This window comes from Ammodytes marinus, assembly GCF_949987685.1.
Source record: "Ammodytes marinus genome assembly, chromosome: 13".
In the NCBI taxonomy this organism is placed as follows: Eukaryota; Metazoa; Chordata; class Actinopteri; order Uranoscopiformes; family Ammodytidae; genus Ammodytes; species Ammodytes marinus.
The window spans coordinates 3,060,027-3,073,879 of record NC_137217.1 but is presented as its reverse complement, the minus strand read 5'-3'; the positions used below and the strand labels follow the sequence as shown (position 1 = coordinate 3,073,879).

Below are 13,853 nucleotides of genomic sequence, written 5' to 3'. Positions count from 1 at the left end.
TTTATCTGCATATAACAGCTCAGCAGTTGTTCATTCCACTCCCATCAGCCTGGGCTAAACTGCGTTAAGCGGTCGTATTCTCCCATATCTATTGTCAAAACAGCTCCTTGGTAAAACAGGGCCACTCTGATGTTGATTGTAAGACACAAGTGCAGAACTGAGGGGAACGTGCCTTACATCTGTTACAACAATGCTGGGGAATTTGAAGCAGTGAAAACACAGAGAAAATGCTCAAAGAGACATCTGCAGTCACCAAAGTCAAATCAAACACACACAACCTAGAGCGTACCTGATCTGCAAGCGATATCCACGTCTTTCTCAAAGTCAGTCTGAGGAAAGAAAACAAGAAATATTTTATAAAAAATAAACACCTTGCCAATATTTTAAAAAAAAAAATCCTAGAAGTATGTTTATATTGATACCATGAGCTGTGCATGGCCATTCTGGAAAGATCCTCCTGAGTCTCCATTATTGTCCTCCTGTCGGTCCACCACACGGCACTTCACTGCCTCCTGCACCTGAAGCACACCATGAGAGCACAGGTCACCATCTAAATACTGCTAGGACATATAAAGACATCAGTTCAAAAGTACTAGTGAGAAGGCTTTCATAATAAAGGCTTTTAGCGCAACACAAAAAACATATATTTTACATTGAAAAAAAAACATCTAATCGTCAGGGCTACAAGTTTGTTCTTAGGGTGAAACTACTAGGCAGTCGACCACATTTGGGGTCTGAGTATGTCCAAGGATTGACACTTGTCATCGGCATTCTCATCCTCTAGGGACCCTGCATACACTAAATGTCATGTCAATTTGGCTCTGCACAATAGTGTTGATTGAAAAAATGGACTGACCAACTGATAAGATATTGCCAATCATACGCAGCTGAATCAGGCCTCTGCAAGGATATTTATTGATGAACTGCTCGTGCTTAGTGCTGTGCTAATTTGAATGGGGAAACCTTACCTTACCACAAAGAATTGTCTGTGAGAGGTTAGCATATAGTCATTGAGAAGGCATGGGATAAGTACATACATAAATTCAAAGGTCATGTGAGGTACCTCTCTGCGCAGGATGCAGTGCACCATGACAATGACAAAGCCTTCCAGTGAGTCAAAGACAGCAAAGAGGATCTGGAAGAGTGACGAGCGCCGGTCTGTTATGGCCAGGACCGCTGACATCCATGTGAGGGCCAGCAGAGGCAGCACCACACAGGAGCTCCACAGTGACGCCCTGCAGGATGGGAGGGGAACTGCAGTCAGGAACAGCGCTAGGCAACATGACACAGAGACCAGACTACAATGCTTTCTGACAGTTATACTTGCTTTTAAAACATTTCATTTTTGCCATTAGCTAGATTATTAGATTATTTGATATCTAAGGCAGGCCTGTTTTAAGAGATTTCATATTGGCTTTTAGCTAGATTATTACTTTTGTCTTGGTAACTGTTCAGGCTGTTAGCAAAGTGTAAGCAGCCATCAACTCTTACATTGGCATAAATGCATAACATCAAAACAAATAATTATGCTATTATTACAAACAAAAACATACATCCATTATCTGAAGAGATATATATATGTTCACACAGAATTCACATATATTACATGCATGTATGTTTAAGATGGCTCAGTCAAACCATAGAGGATCTAGCAACAGGAAAGAAAGGGGGAGAAGCAAGGGTGAGCAGTGGGGGAAAGCAAGTGTAATGAGGCTGAAACAGAATGCACCTTTAACAGAAGAAGCAGAACAGAAAAGGACAGAGAAAGAGAGATAGAGGGAGAGAGTCTGTAGAAGTGTCATTCCCACTGTCCATATGTTCCCCCTCCCTTTGCCTTCTTTGGACTCATTCCATTTGTTCTAATAAGAGGAATAAGAGAGGGTGTCGTAAAAATGTCTTTCACTCAGATATTTTTACTTAAAGGTGAAATAAGCGATTTATTTATGTAAGTGTTAAATCGCTCTTTATTCATACAGTGTGCACATTTCATAAAGCCGTTCTCTCAGTCAACCGCCTTGCATGTGTTCGTCAAATAAACTTTTCAGGGATCACGAAAACTGATATCCAATCAGAAGAGAAAACGCTACAAACCGGCACCCGTCTCACTGCCGGTGCAAGCGCAGAGTGACAGATGGGTGAATGTGTATTCGCCTACAATGGCGGAGCAGGTAAAAATCCTTCCCAATGTCTGTTTTGATGGTTTTTATCATGTTTTATCACACTTACTTATCTGAGATGATGCTAGATAACTCGCTGCTTGAAGACCGCAGTGCATTAATGTGGTGACGTAGGGACGAGGGAGGGGACTGCTAACTGCAGTCAGTGACAGGAAGTTAGCTAAACTGACCATTCCGCTTACTGAACCTTTAAACTACTTAATAGATGATATTATTGATTTTATAATGGGAATATTCCATATTAAGTAAACAGTACGGTAGATATAAATGCAATGATATCCATTATTTGAAAATCATTATTGAATGTCCTGTTGGTGTTGCAATCTTTACAAGGGACAATTGAATGAAAAGATGTTTAAGTGTCAGAAAACACTGTTTATATCAACTTCCAGATTGTATAAGACAGGTGAAAACACATTACCTGCAAGACCTTTCCCAATAAAGCCATGATCACACACATGTATATAAATTAAATAACCTAATAACAAGTATTTACATTTTTTATTATGTACTTTCTATCAAGAAAGCATCGCTGCTGAAATTGTATTGCATGAAGACCTCTGTGTGTAAAAAGCCAACTCCTGAGACGTTCATGGTTTAAAAGGAATTTTCATTATTTTTAAAATAAATTCGATTTGTCATGTCTCTTGTTTTAACACTATCTATGCATCACACTGTTCATTTTGCATTTTAAATACGGCAATGTGAAGCAGATGTGTTGATGTGAATCCTGATTCAGAGGTTTTTCCACCCTGCCCAAACGAACACTCTAGACTAGGACATACTTGATGATAGGTTTATTTTATGAAATTGGTCAAAATGGAAGATAAACCGAACATACTGCCTTTCAAATGGCTCAATCCTTTACCTAAATTTAATTCAAGTTGTTCTATTCTTGGACCTTATTTGAATTCATCGTTTACAAAATAATTTTATTGTAGCCCTATGAACTTCTCCTTTTGCAATAAGTAATGTTCTTCAACACAATCCACTAAGAATGGGAAGCCATTACCACACCCACTAACCCCGAAAGTGTAGCAGATAATGATATATTAAAGCTAAAGCAATGTTCCTGATATGTTCAGTAAATACACACTCTAGTCTCTTGCTGACTCCCCTATCTTCACTTTGCATTTCAACACTGTAAAACATGTCAACACACACACACACACACACACACACACACACACACACACACACACACACACACACATTATAACATTTAGTGGGTGATCCATTGATGTTGACCAGGACAAGTGAGAAAAAAAGTCTATACAAAACTATTAAAATCTAAAGGAGGCTGACTTGTGATAGTCAAACTTGTGGATCTTTATGGGACCCAAATAACACTATTGTTTTCAAACTTTAAAGAGCTGAATATTTTATTAAGACTTTTTCATTTTATTTGGAAAGAAACTCTATACTAAACATAGTAAAAATAATATACAGGCGTAAAGTTGAGAGTACAAGTATCTGAATTGAGTTATAATGTGATGATTTAACTCAGTTTACTCCTTTAGTTAGTCACATCAACCAGAAACAAATATATATGTTTCTATCTGTGTGTAGTATGTCAGCAATGTCACAATATAGATTACAAAGTGAAAGCTATTTAAAAGCTATTCAGAGATTGTATTTATGGATTGTAGCAGAGAGCAAACAGGAGGGAAATAACTAAAACTAAATATGACCAGATTCTATTTGCAGAATAGCGAAAAGAAGAAAGGAATTGCCCATGATGGTAAAGGCGAGACACAGCAGGAAAACATTTCTTGCTTCCATAACATGTATTCTTTCATTCTAAGGTCAAACATTTACATCAATTGTTGTTTATTTGACAAAACTTTAGAAGTTTGCGTTTTGTATACTTCTCCATTAACGGACGTAATCTCAACATTAGTTTTCCTCACTAATCTTTCTTTCTTTGCTCATTCTTAGCCCTCTTCTGAAGGATGAATTGTCCATATGTTGTACATTTGTCTAATTTGTGATACATTTTGCCCTTGAATAAATGCCGAAGTTACGTTTTTAAAACCTTAACCCAAAATTATTTTTTAATTTATCAAATGAAGAAAGACTGTATCCATCAATTGTTCTGTAAAAACGTTGGACAGTTTATTGTTTATTAAAAAATGTAACTCCGGCTTTATGGAACATCTAGATCTAAACACACTATTTTACATCATTCACCTGCAGTGTCTCGCCTTCAGGTGGGAAGGATCCACCTAGACGCAAGAACTGAAAGGAAAAAAGTGTTTTGCTGGCCTCTCTGCATATGTTCTTTTTTACTTTGATGAGCTCTAAAGGGACCAACAAACACTCCCTCTCATTCAATCATCAACCACATATGCATAACTATTGACATGTATGCAAACAACACACATACGCTTCAGGAGCCTTTCATATTGCATGAACTCCTCCCTAACCAGAGCAAGAAAAATATGACAGAGCGATAAAGGAGAGAGGAACCAATCGAGTGAGGGAGGAGAAGGGATGCATACAGTAGAGGAGGAGAGCACAGAGGTAAAGAAGAGTTAAGGGAAAAATAATTAGCAGGACTAACATGGCGTTACTGGTAGCTGTGGTGGAAACGTCAGCCGAAGAGATAACTCCGCACTTGGCACATTTGAGCGTCATATTGTACAGTGGCACTGTCATCTGACTGCAAAGTCAAATTAACACGCTGTAACATACACAAACAGATACAAATGCACCTACACACAGACTCGCAATGATGCGCGTGTGCACACACAGTGAGTCCACAGGGTTTCTCGCACAATCTCTCTCTCAGGGCTTACAGTTTCCAGTTCAGAGACCGGTGTGTGTGTGTGTGTTTTGGGTTCACATGTGTGTGACTATGGGGAGTTATCGGGCCAACAATGTTACACATGATGTCTGATGCTCTTTACAAATGACTGCTTTGATGACCTGAAGGGTACTGAGAATTCCTGTCATTGCATTCTGTGTATGTCACCCACTTAACCTGTATCTACTTCTAATGCAAAAGGCTTAATCTAAATGTTTAATCTAGTGCATGTCCTAGGCCTGGTGTGTATTTACATGTCTGCTGCTGTGGATATGATGATGTAGATGTGCTTCACCCCTGGTCATCTCAATCTATGCTAACTGCGTATTACAAGCACCGGCATGGCTCTAATGCAAAGGTTTACACACACACACAGCCACATCTCAAAACCTCTACTTGCATGAATCCACCTACAAATGAGTACTGTAATGCCCATGAGCAATGAGCATTGCAGTCAAGCCACCAAAGGGACAAATACTGCCTCAGGATAATACCATCAACACATTTAGGTGTTAGAGTGCTCAACTGTGTGAGCGTTCTAAAAATTGCACTTTCTGCTGGTTTGTGGGCGTTCTGCGTGTGACCAACTAAGAATAAATGCGCAAATGACAACGGGTGCAAACATCTAAGAGGAAGTAGATCTAAATGAAGGTTTAGATCAGCAGCAAGCGCAAAAGAGAAATGGAATGCCATGGAATTAGAAGTGTTATAGGAAGAGGAAAATCAAATCAAATCAGTTTTATTTGTATAGCCCAAAATCACAAATACATTTGTCTCAGTGGGCTTTACATTTCATACAATATGATACAATATGACACCCTGCCCTTACACCCTTAGCTCGGCTGAGAAAAAACTCCCAGTAAAAACCCTTTACCGGGATTAAAAAAAATAATTGAAGAAATCTCAGGGAGAGTCGACAAAGTAAGGGATCCCTCTCCCAGGACGGACATACTGCAATAGATGTCATAAGTAGAGAAAATCACGAAGGAATTTGATCATTGACCAGGTGATTACATGGTAATACTAAAGTAAAGTGCGAATAGTGTGGATGCAGGAAGACTTCAGATGCTGCCAGAGGATCCACACCGTCTCGTCACCACCAGGGAAAACTAAGGTTTCCAGCGCCGGGAAAACACACGCACTGTTGAGCTACAGCCATTTAATATTAATATTACTCAAAGAAACATGATATGAGAGAGTATCTGTGAGGAAATAAATGCTGTGGGTAAAACAACAAGGACTGATATAATATGGCAGGACATTAGCCTGGAAATCTAGGCCTGCCGCTGGCGAAAAAAAAATTTGCTCAGCCAGTTGGTCTGGACACTCTCCATTAAAGCTCATTAACTATGTCAGAAAATTCTGACTTACCAATCAAATCGTTCTATCTGGTATGGGCGGGCCAGAGCCCTATGTATGGGGCTCAGGGGCGGACGTAACCGGATGACGACAGTGCTGTGCATCGAAGCCGTGCTAGTAAACAACAAAGATGGATGCGAATACGTTGTTTGAGTTTGAAACGGTTTTGGCCTCGACACTTAACGATTTCAAAGACGGCACTCAAATCTTTAATTAGCAAGAAAGAAGAATTTCCTGTTTTCCGGCAAAAGTTCAGTTAGCCCCGCTGGTCGCTAAATGAACATGGCTTAATACGTCACCTTGTTTATTGCTCTGATTGGTTGTAGTGCTAGAAGTTGAGTTGGAAAACTTATGATCGTTGCCAGACCCTATATCGTTCTAGAATCTAGATGATAACATTGTACTAAAGTAATTGCTAAGGTCTCAGAAGATGTAGCCTTGCAAGACCAGCCTTATGTTGCTTGCTTCACATTTGTTTCTCTCCCGCAGATCAGTCTGTACTTCCTCCAATCTACATGGGGAGGAGCCCGGCCCTGTCTGTTATTGGAAGGCAGCCCCTGATTGGTTCATGTAGTCATCAATCTAGCCTCCAGTCAGCCGGACCCTCCCCACTTTCTGTCATTTAGTGGAAGGCAGCCCCTGATTGGTTCATGTAGTCATCAATCTAACCTCCAGTCAGACCGGACCCTCCCCACTTTCTGTCTGTAAGTGTAAGGCAGCCCCTTATTGGTTCATGTAGTTGTTGACGTCAACATGGATCAACGAATAAGCTTGAAAGATATGGCTGGTCTCAGGAGGCTAGATTGACGACTAGAGGAAATAATCAGAAGCTGCCTTTCACTATAGTGGATTAATGTAAGGTCAGAACCAAGCCCCAACCACAGCGAATTCTACTAGCATCCAATGCGGGAGTGACAAAATGCAGTTCACCGAGTGGCCACTAAGGGCAGGATTCATAATAGAGCAATTTCTCATTGACCCCCATGTTAAATAGACCGCTTTCACAGCATTGTATGTTAAGGGTTCTTTTGTACCAGGCTAGTTTTTATTCTATTGGAGGTTAACATTTATAAATAAATAGAGGCGCGGCCTCTTGAGTGACAGCTAGCTGCTGGCCTTCACTTCGCCTCGGAGGCTAGTTATAAGCACCGACTGATGCAGGCAGCATGGCTCAGGATTGTGAGCTATGAGCTTGTGAACCTACCAAGTAGAGCATATGCTGTTAGCCTAGCTAAGTGCGGTCAAGCTAATGTTGCTAATTCGGTATACGTCAGCTAGATGGGCGTATCTCCCTCCCCCCAACGTCACATCAATGCCAATTTTTGGTAAGAGGAAATGAGGCGGAGGACGATTGGATGCAGTTGAAAAAACTGAGATAAGGCCGGATGCTACATCCCTGATTGGCCCGGCAATTTTTGGAGGGCTCCTCCCCAAAAGATTAGAGAAAGACTGATGTGCTGGAGAGTAACTGATGTGATGCTCACACTAGACGAGGGGTCTCACCAGGCTACAGGAGATGGTGAGATTGGTAAAAATGTCTTCTCTTAAGAAACACTACACAAAACCCACGGGGAATTAATGTCTCAATTCATTTTTCTTCTTTCATTGATTTTCTAGATCGATGAAGCATTTACTGTTTCCAAATTCCATAATAGCTGCAGCACTAGACATATCTCAAAAACGAGACAGAAGTGCATAATAGATCCAGTCATGATTAACACAATATGTATCTGGGCAGATTTAGGTTTTATTGAGTTCACTGAAGGAGAGAAAGAAGGGTATTCACTTTCTATAGTTGCCATTTCAACAGTATTCACCCAATACAGAAAGACAAAGATGATTTCTAGGTATGATCCCAGAGGAACATTACTTTTTTTTTCTTCCAACACCAAAAAGTCCAAAATCTCTCCAAATCATCTGCATTCCGTTTCAAACTTTTTAATTTATATTTCTCCTCTGTCGTTGCAAAGACAAAGATTGAGGACAACGTGGGGGATATTGACAAGTAATAACAAACCAATCTGTTACCATATAGCCTCCTGCTAAACAACAATTAACGCTGAAGCGCTGAGGGAATCGATTTTTCTAGCCCCCTGAACGGCCAGGATTAAAAATCACATAATGGAAGGAATTTAATTTCAAGTAAAAGGGCAATACAGCCGCTAAATGTAGGGCCGTAGGCAGTGCTATCAAAAAGCAATCAAGACTTTCAGAGGAAAGAAAAAGAAAATACAAGACTATTTCCCTGGATCTAAGGATTGAGAGGTACAAGGTGTGTTGTTGTGGATTAAGCTAAATAAAGAAATATCCAACGTGGAGAAAGATCATATTGATCTGGTACAATCTGGTCAAACAAAGACAAAGATGTTCCAAGGTTCTGCATCAAATGGAACACTAACCATTGAAAGTACCTGTTCAAGCTACACGAACCCATTAATCAAACATCTGATGAATCGACAAATAACTCCTGTAAATGCACAGGCTTGGTGATTGAAACAACATAAGCTTTAGGAAGGAAAGCAAACTCCAGTGCTGGTTTGGATGTACGTATGTTCCGCTTGAATTTTCTTACTGGATGAGCCTGTCATTATTTGGGTAAAGGAGACTGAGCTTGTCTCTAAGTCAACTTTATTTATGTAGCACATTTATAATTGCAGAGGCAGACCAAAGTGCTATACGGTACAAAAAGTAAAACAATAGACACAGATTCATCAGAAATCATCACGTACAAAAGTAACATTAAAACTTTAAGATATGATAAAATGATAATAAACCACTCGTAGATGCTGCTGGGAGAACACATTCTCATCTGGAGATGAAGGCCAAAAGAGGTGTGTCTTTAAGTAAGTGATATGATCCTTTAAGCTTGATATGATCCTTTAAGCTAACTTCCTGGTAGCAGGCTACGGCAGCGGCGGACTGATATTACCCAGGTTACCGGCTCAATAATATTTTTTTTTACCTGCCGCTGTCATTACTACAGACGCAGGGTACAGTGCACGAAGGAATTTTATTAGCCTATTCATTGACAAGATATGGCCACATTTGGAGGACATAGCGATGTGTCTGCTTTTGAAGAGGATTATGAGGAATTTGTTGTTAGAAATACTGTAAATGAGACATGATCCAAAACCATCAGAACAGACTGTTGCTGTGCTAGTTCTGTTCACACCCACTAGTACGCTTCTTTGGTGCACACCAGTTGAGAGCGGATACATTGTTTAGTTTTTTAATGTTTCTGTCTCAAACAGACTACACATTATAAGGTGTCACGTGCACTGAAATGCTGTCAGACAGTTTGGCAAATAAAAATGCAGATCCCTGGCAATTCCTACCATCGTCTACATCACAGAGCATCGGCCGGTTATTTCAATGCTTAATGTGGAGCGCATACTGTAACAGCCAGAATCTATGAAATGTAGAGCTACTTTCCTCTGTCAGCCCACGTTACAATAGCAGTAGACTGTAGCGGGCGGAGCATGTGGGCGTATGCTCTGACAACAAGCGCTAAATAACTTAAAGCTGGGGTATATGATTTCTGATTGGTCAAAGTTAATATGAGCTGACACTTTGACCAATCAGAGCGAGGCTCCGATTATCTGTTCTTATTGGCTTTTGGGACTGTCCATTCACTTTGGCACGACTTTGCTGGTGTAGAGCGTGTCAGGGAGGGACCATAGGGGAGGGACCAAAGAGAGCAAGTGGAGCGGTTGAGGTATTTGGATTTGAATCTCTATCCCAACTGCCATTTTCTCCCCAAATCCTCCACCCCAGCTTTGATAACATGTTTAATGAAAGACATTGTGCAAAAGACGGTGAAATGATGCGTAAATACACTTCCTGTGATTAGTGGGGATGGGGTTCACACCAGAGATGATCCGCTCCAGAGTTCACTTTCAAGCGGCCAGAGACCACCTCTTTGTGTGGAGCAGGGTACGATTTTTTAGTGCACACCAGAGTTTGGGACTGTGTTCAAACCAACACAAATGAACCACACCAAGGTCTTAAACGCTCCAGGGTTTGTTTCAACCACACTCAACAAAGCTAGTGTAAACGCGCCCTAAGACACAGATACACCTTGCACACCTTGAATCAAAATGTGTGTGAGAAAACTAAATCAACTCAAAATCTACTGAGTAGTAAGTGTTGAATTAAGCCATGTCATGGCTAATCGTCGTATATTGTTGTTAAAATGGGTAGCTCAAATCAAGCAATCTGATTGGTTCATAGCCATGATATAATGGGCATAAACAACTGCTACAACGTCGAACTCCAGTATTCACAGATCCGTATCACTCCATGACTGATGAAGTAACGGTAGCTAACAAATGGAAATGCAAAACATAGGCCAAACTGATCCCTGTTCCCTACACAAGCCCACTCTGCGACATTCACCCTGTGGAGGGACGCTTATAAGGGGGGAGCCTGGCGTAAGGACAAAGGCATTGTGAAATAAATTCCAACCATCTCAAACGAGGGTTTCACTGACATTATGTGATAGTTCTATGCCACTGTCAGAAACAGTTAAGGTGAACTACGAGGCCTGAGCAGCTACACTGCGGTATTCTAGCTAGTGTGTATTATATCAGACTTGGGGACATGTCAATGCTATATGTTAGGTCTAAGTTATGAGTGCCACTGTTAACAGATGGAGTTCATCTTAGAAACAAAACCCACTGGTAAATAAGAGTTACAGAGGGTCATTGAAGACGTTATTAGCCGAGTGGCGGTGGCAAGGTTGAATGCTTGATGTTTTGTCGATGGCTATGGCCCACAGTAGCATGTGTACTGTACCGTCCACAATAAATTCCCGGCTAACCCAGCACATCAACGTTTTTACACGTCCAAAGGAACCGCGGCCCATTAACTTTGAGTAATACGCGTCGTACATAGTCAAGTATGTGGACAAAAAAGTTTACAACGTCTACGCAAAGGTGTGGTTGAACAGCAAGTATATTGTCAGTGTTTACAACGGCCACCTTTGGTCTAGTTTTAACCACCCTGACTCCACTCATAAGCGCTCTGTTCTTCTATTGGTCAATGAAAACTTCACCAAATGTTTTGTTGAATAGAAAACACATCCTGACTTTCTTATCTGTTCGCAGGATATGCTGAGGCTTCATGCCAGGCTGTCATTAGAGTTTGGATCAAACGGAAAAATCTGATCATCCACGCAATCAGCTGCAGAATACACACTCTAAAGATACAACCCTGACCATTCTAACCATACACACAGACCCCCACCAGTGGAGTGAATAGAACATATTAATATTGCTGCACTGCAACTAGTATGTGTTATTGTTGAGACACGTTTTTTTTCTAAAAGCCATTCCAGAAATGTTGGCAACCTGAGGCAATAAGAATTGACAGAATAAAATTGCAGGGTGACATAGTGAGGTAAATAGGTAGGGAGTAATAGTAATAGCCAATCAGAGGTGCAGCTTGCTAGAGGATTTAGCAGGTTTGATGATGGGCAGGGCTGGTAGCCATTGATTAGGACGAGGTGGGGGGAGGGGCAGGTTTTATTTTACCCAATCACTGATGACATGGGAGGGGGCTGAGGAGCCTCATGTGTTCCTGATTGGAGAGCCCTGAGTGAGAGAGAGGGGATTCTGTGCAAAAACGCAAACATGACATTTCAGACAGCAAAAAACAAGTACAGTAGAAACAGAGAGATCATTAAAGAAAGCAAACATTGTCAGAGAGAGAGAGAGAGAGAGAGAAAGAAAATAACATTTGAGTGCACCAACAATGCCAATGGAGACAGAACAGCCTGCGTTGTAAAGGGGAGCAAGGGTGCATGTGGGCTCTGTGCTAGGATGACCAACGTGCTCCGTTAAGTGCTCTTTACCTGTTCCTATTTCACTTTTGTTTTAATTATGTGCATTCAAAAAAGTTTGAATTTGGAAGTGTATCTATAACCGATATTTAAAGTAGAACTCCAACATTTTGGAAAAAAACATGCAAAGTGTTCATTGATGATAAAAATGTAATTACTGTTCAATAACTCCAAAGCTTTCATATGTTGGCATTATATCAAATCATTAAGCCATAGTCACAATGCTAATGTGATCTAATTTATTTGAATTGTTTTAAAGTTCTGACACACATCAATAGAACATGCACAAACACGCAATAATGCACATCACATCAGTGAAGCTGTGTGGGCATACACAGAAAGCAATGGGTGCAGGTGTTTAAGGTTGACTGAGCTATAGGTTGGCAGTTCTTGCTTTCAGTCTTAAGTGCTACTCTTGGCTTAACATCTCTATACTGAACAGAAAGATTTAACTCTACTTATTCTTCTGTTCTGATTCTGGGTCAGCTCTCAACAATGTGGATTTTTCCCCCCAAAACAATGTTTTGAGTGTTCCATTAGAACAAGGTTTTGGCTTGGTTCTATTTGTAATGGTAACATTGTATTAACTAAATAACATGTTTAGCATGTGCAATGTTAACACCAATACCAGAACACCACAAAGTTATACATATCAAAGCCAAAGTTGTGTATTTGTCTATGGATATACAGCCGCGGAAAAAATGAAGAGACCAGTCTGGATTTTTCTTCAATCTTCATCTCTACATTACTTCATGAAACATGCTCTTAATGACAATATTTGTATTGTGAATTTGGTAGAAATGTTGTCAGTAGTTTATAAAACAAAACCAAAATGTTCATTCTACTCAAACATATGCCTCTAAAGAGTAAAACAAGAGGCACTGAACATTTGGAGTGGTCTCTTAATTTTTTCCAAGGCTGTATTTTTAGCTGTTTCTAAGCCCTGCTCCCCTCTACTAGAAATAACCAAACAGGGGAAAAAGACAAGGATGGATATACGGCAACTTTTCTACTAGAAATAACCAAACAGGGGAAAAAGACAAGGATGGATATACGGCAACTTTCATCAATCGCAACAGCTGCAAACAGAGTGCAGCTGGAAGGAGAATGCCACACATTGGAAACTCAAAAAAGCAATGAGATGAGTCTTCATCTAGCTCAGACTGTGCAGGACCAATAACCAGACAGCCTAACCCATGTTCTATTCTCCACTCAGCTTTAAAGTCAGAAGAATTGATCATTGTTTTGAACTATACGGTAAACCATTTTTAAATTTCTCTTAAAGGTGCACTATGTAACTTTGGCTATGTCAGGGAAGTGAACATTTTGTTAAGAATATTCTCATAACTGAAAAAAACTAAATTTCCCTTGCAGGAAAATGTGATCCCTGGAACACTGTTTGAAGTTAGAAAGTTACTGCTTCGCTGTTGTTGTTTACAGCAGCAGGGCCCACAGTTTGGTTTACAAACATATTCTAGGCTTACGCTTGGTTCCGGGTGCCTACAAATAATTTAGTTTTGATTGATGATGATAGAATTATTCAATAAATACTAAGAATTCCAAATAAAGAAAATATGTTTTTGTAAACTAACTAACCCCCCCCCCCCCCCCCTCCCGCTCCCCCCGAAATGGCATAGTGCACTTTTGACTTGTTCAACTGAATAACTTATTC

At 40.4% G+C, this 13,853-nt stretch overlaps 1 protein-coding gene across 1 annotated transcript in view; it reads right to left on the bottom strand.

Moving 5' to 3' along the window:
- The window catches only part of adgrb1a (adhesion G protein-coupled receptor B1a), a gene marked incomplete at both ends in the record, with an annotated part of 145,802 nt that overhangs the window by 10,968 nt on the left and 120,981 nt on the right, over positions 1-13,853 (bottom strand). The window contains 4 exons of the mRNA XM_080038830.1: positions 290-329; positions 423-518; positions 1,064-1,235; positions 4,741-4,839. Of these exons, the coding sequence (XP_079894956.1) occupies positions 290-329; positions 423-518; positions 1,064-1,235; positions 4,741-4,839 (407 nt within the window). The remainder of the gene's footprint in view (positions 1-289; positions 330-422; positions 519-1,063; positions 1,236-4,740; positions 4,840-13,853) is intronic.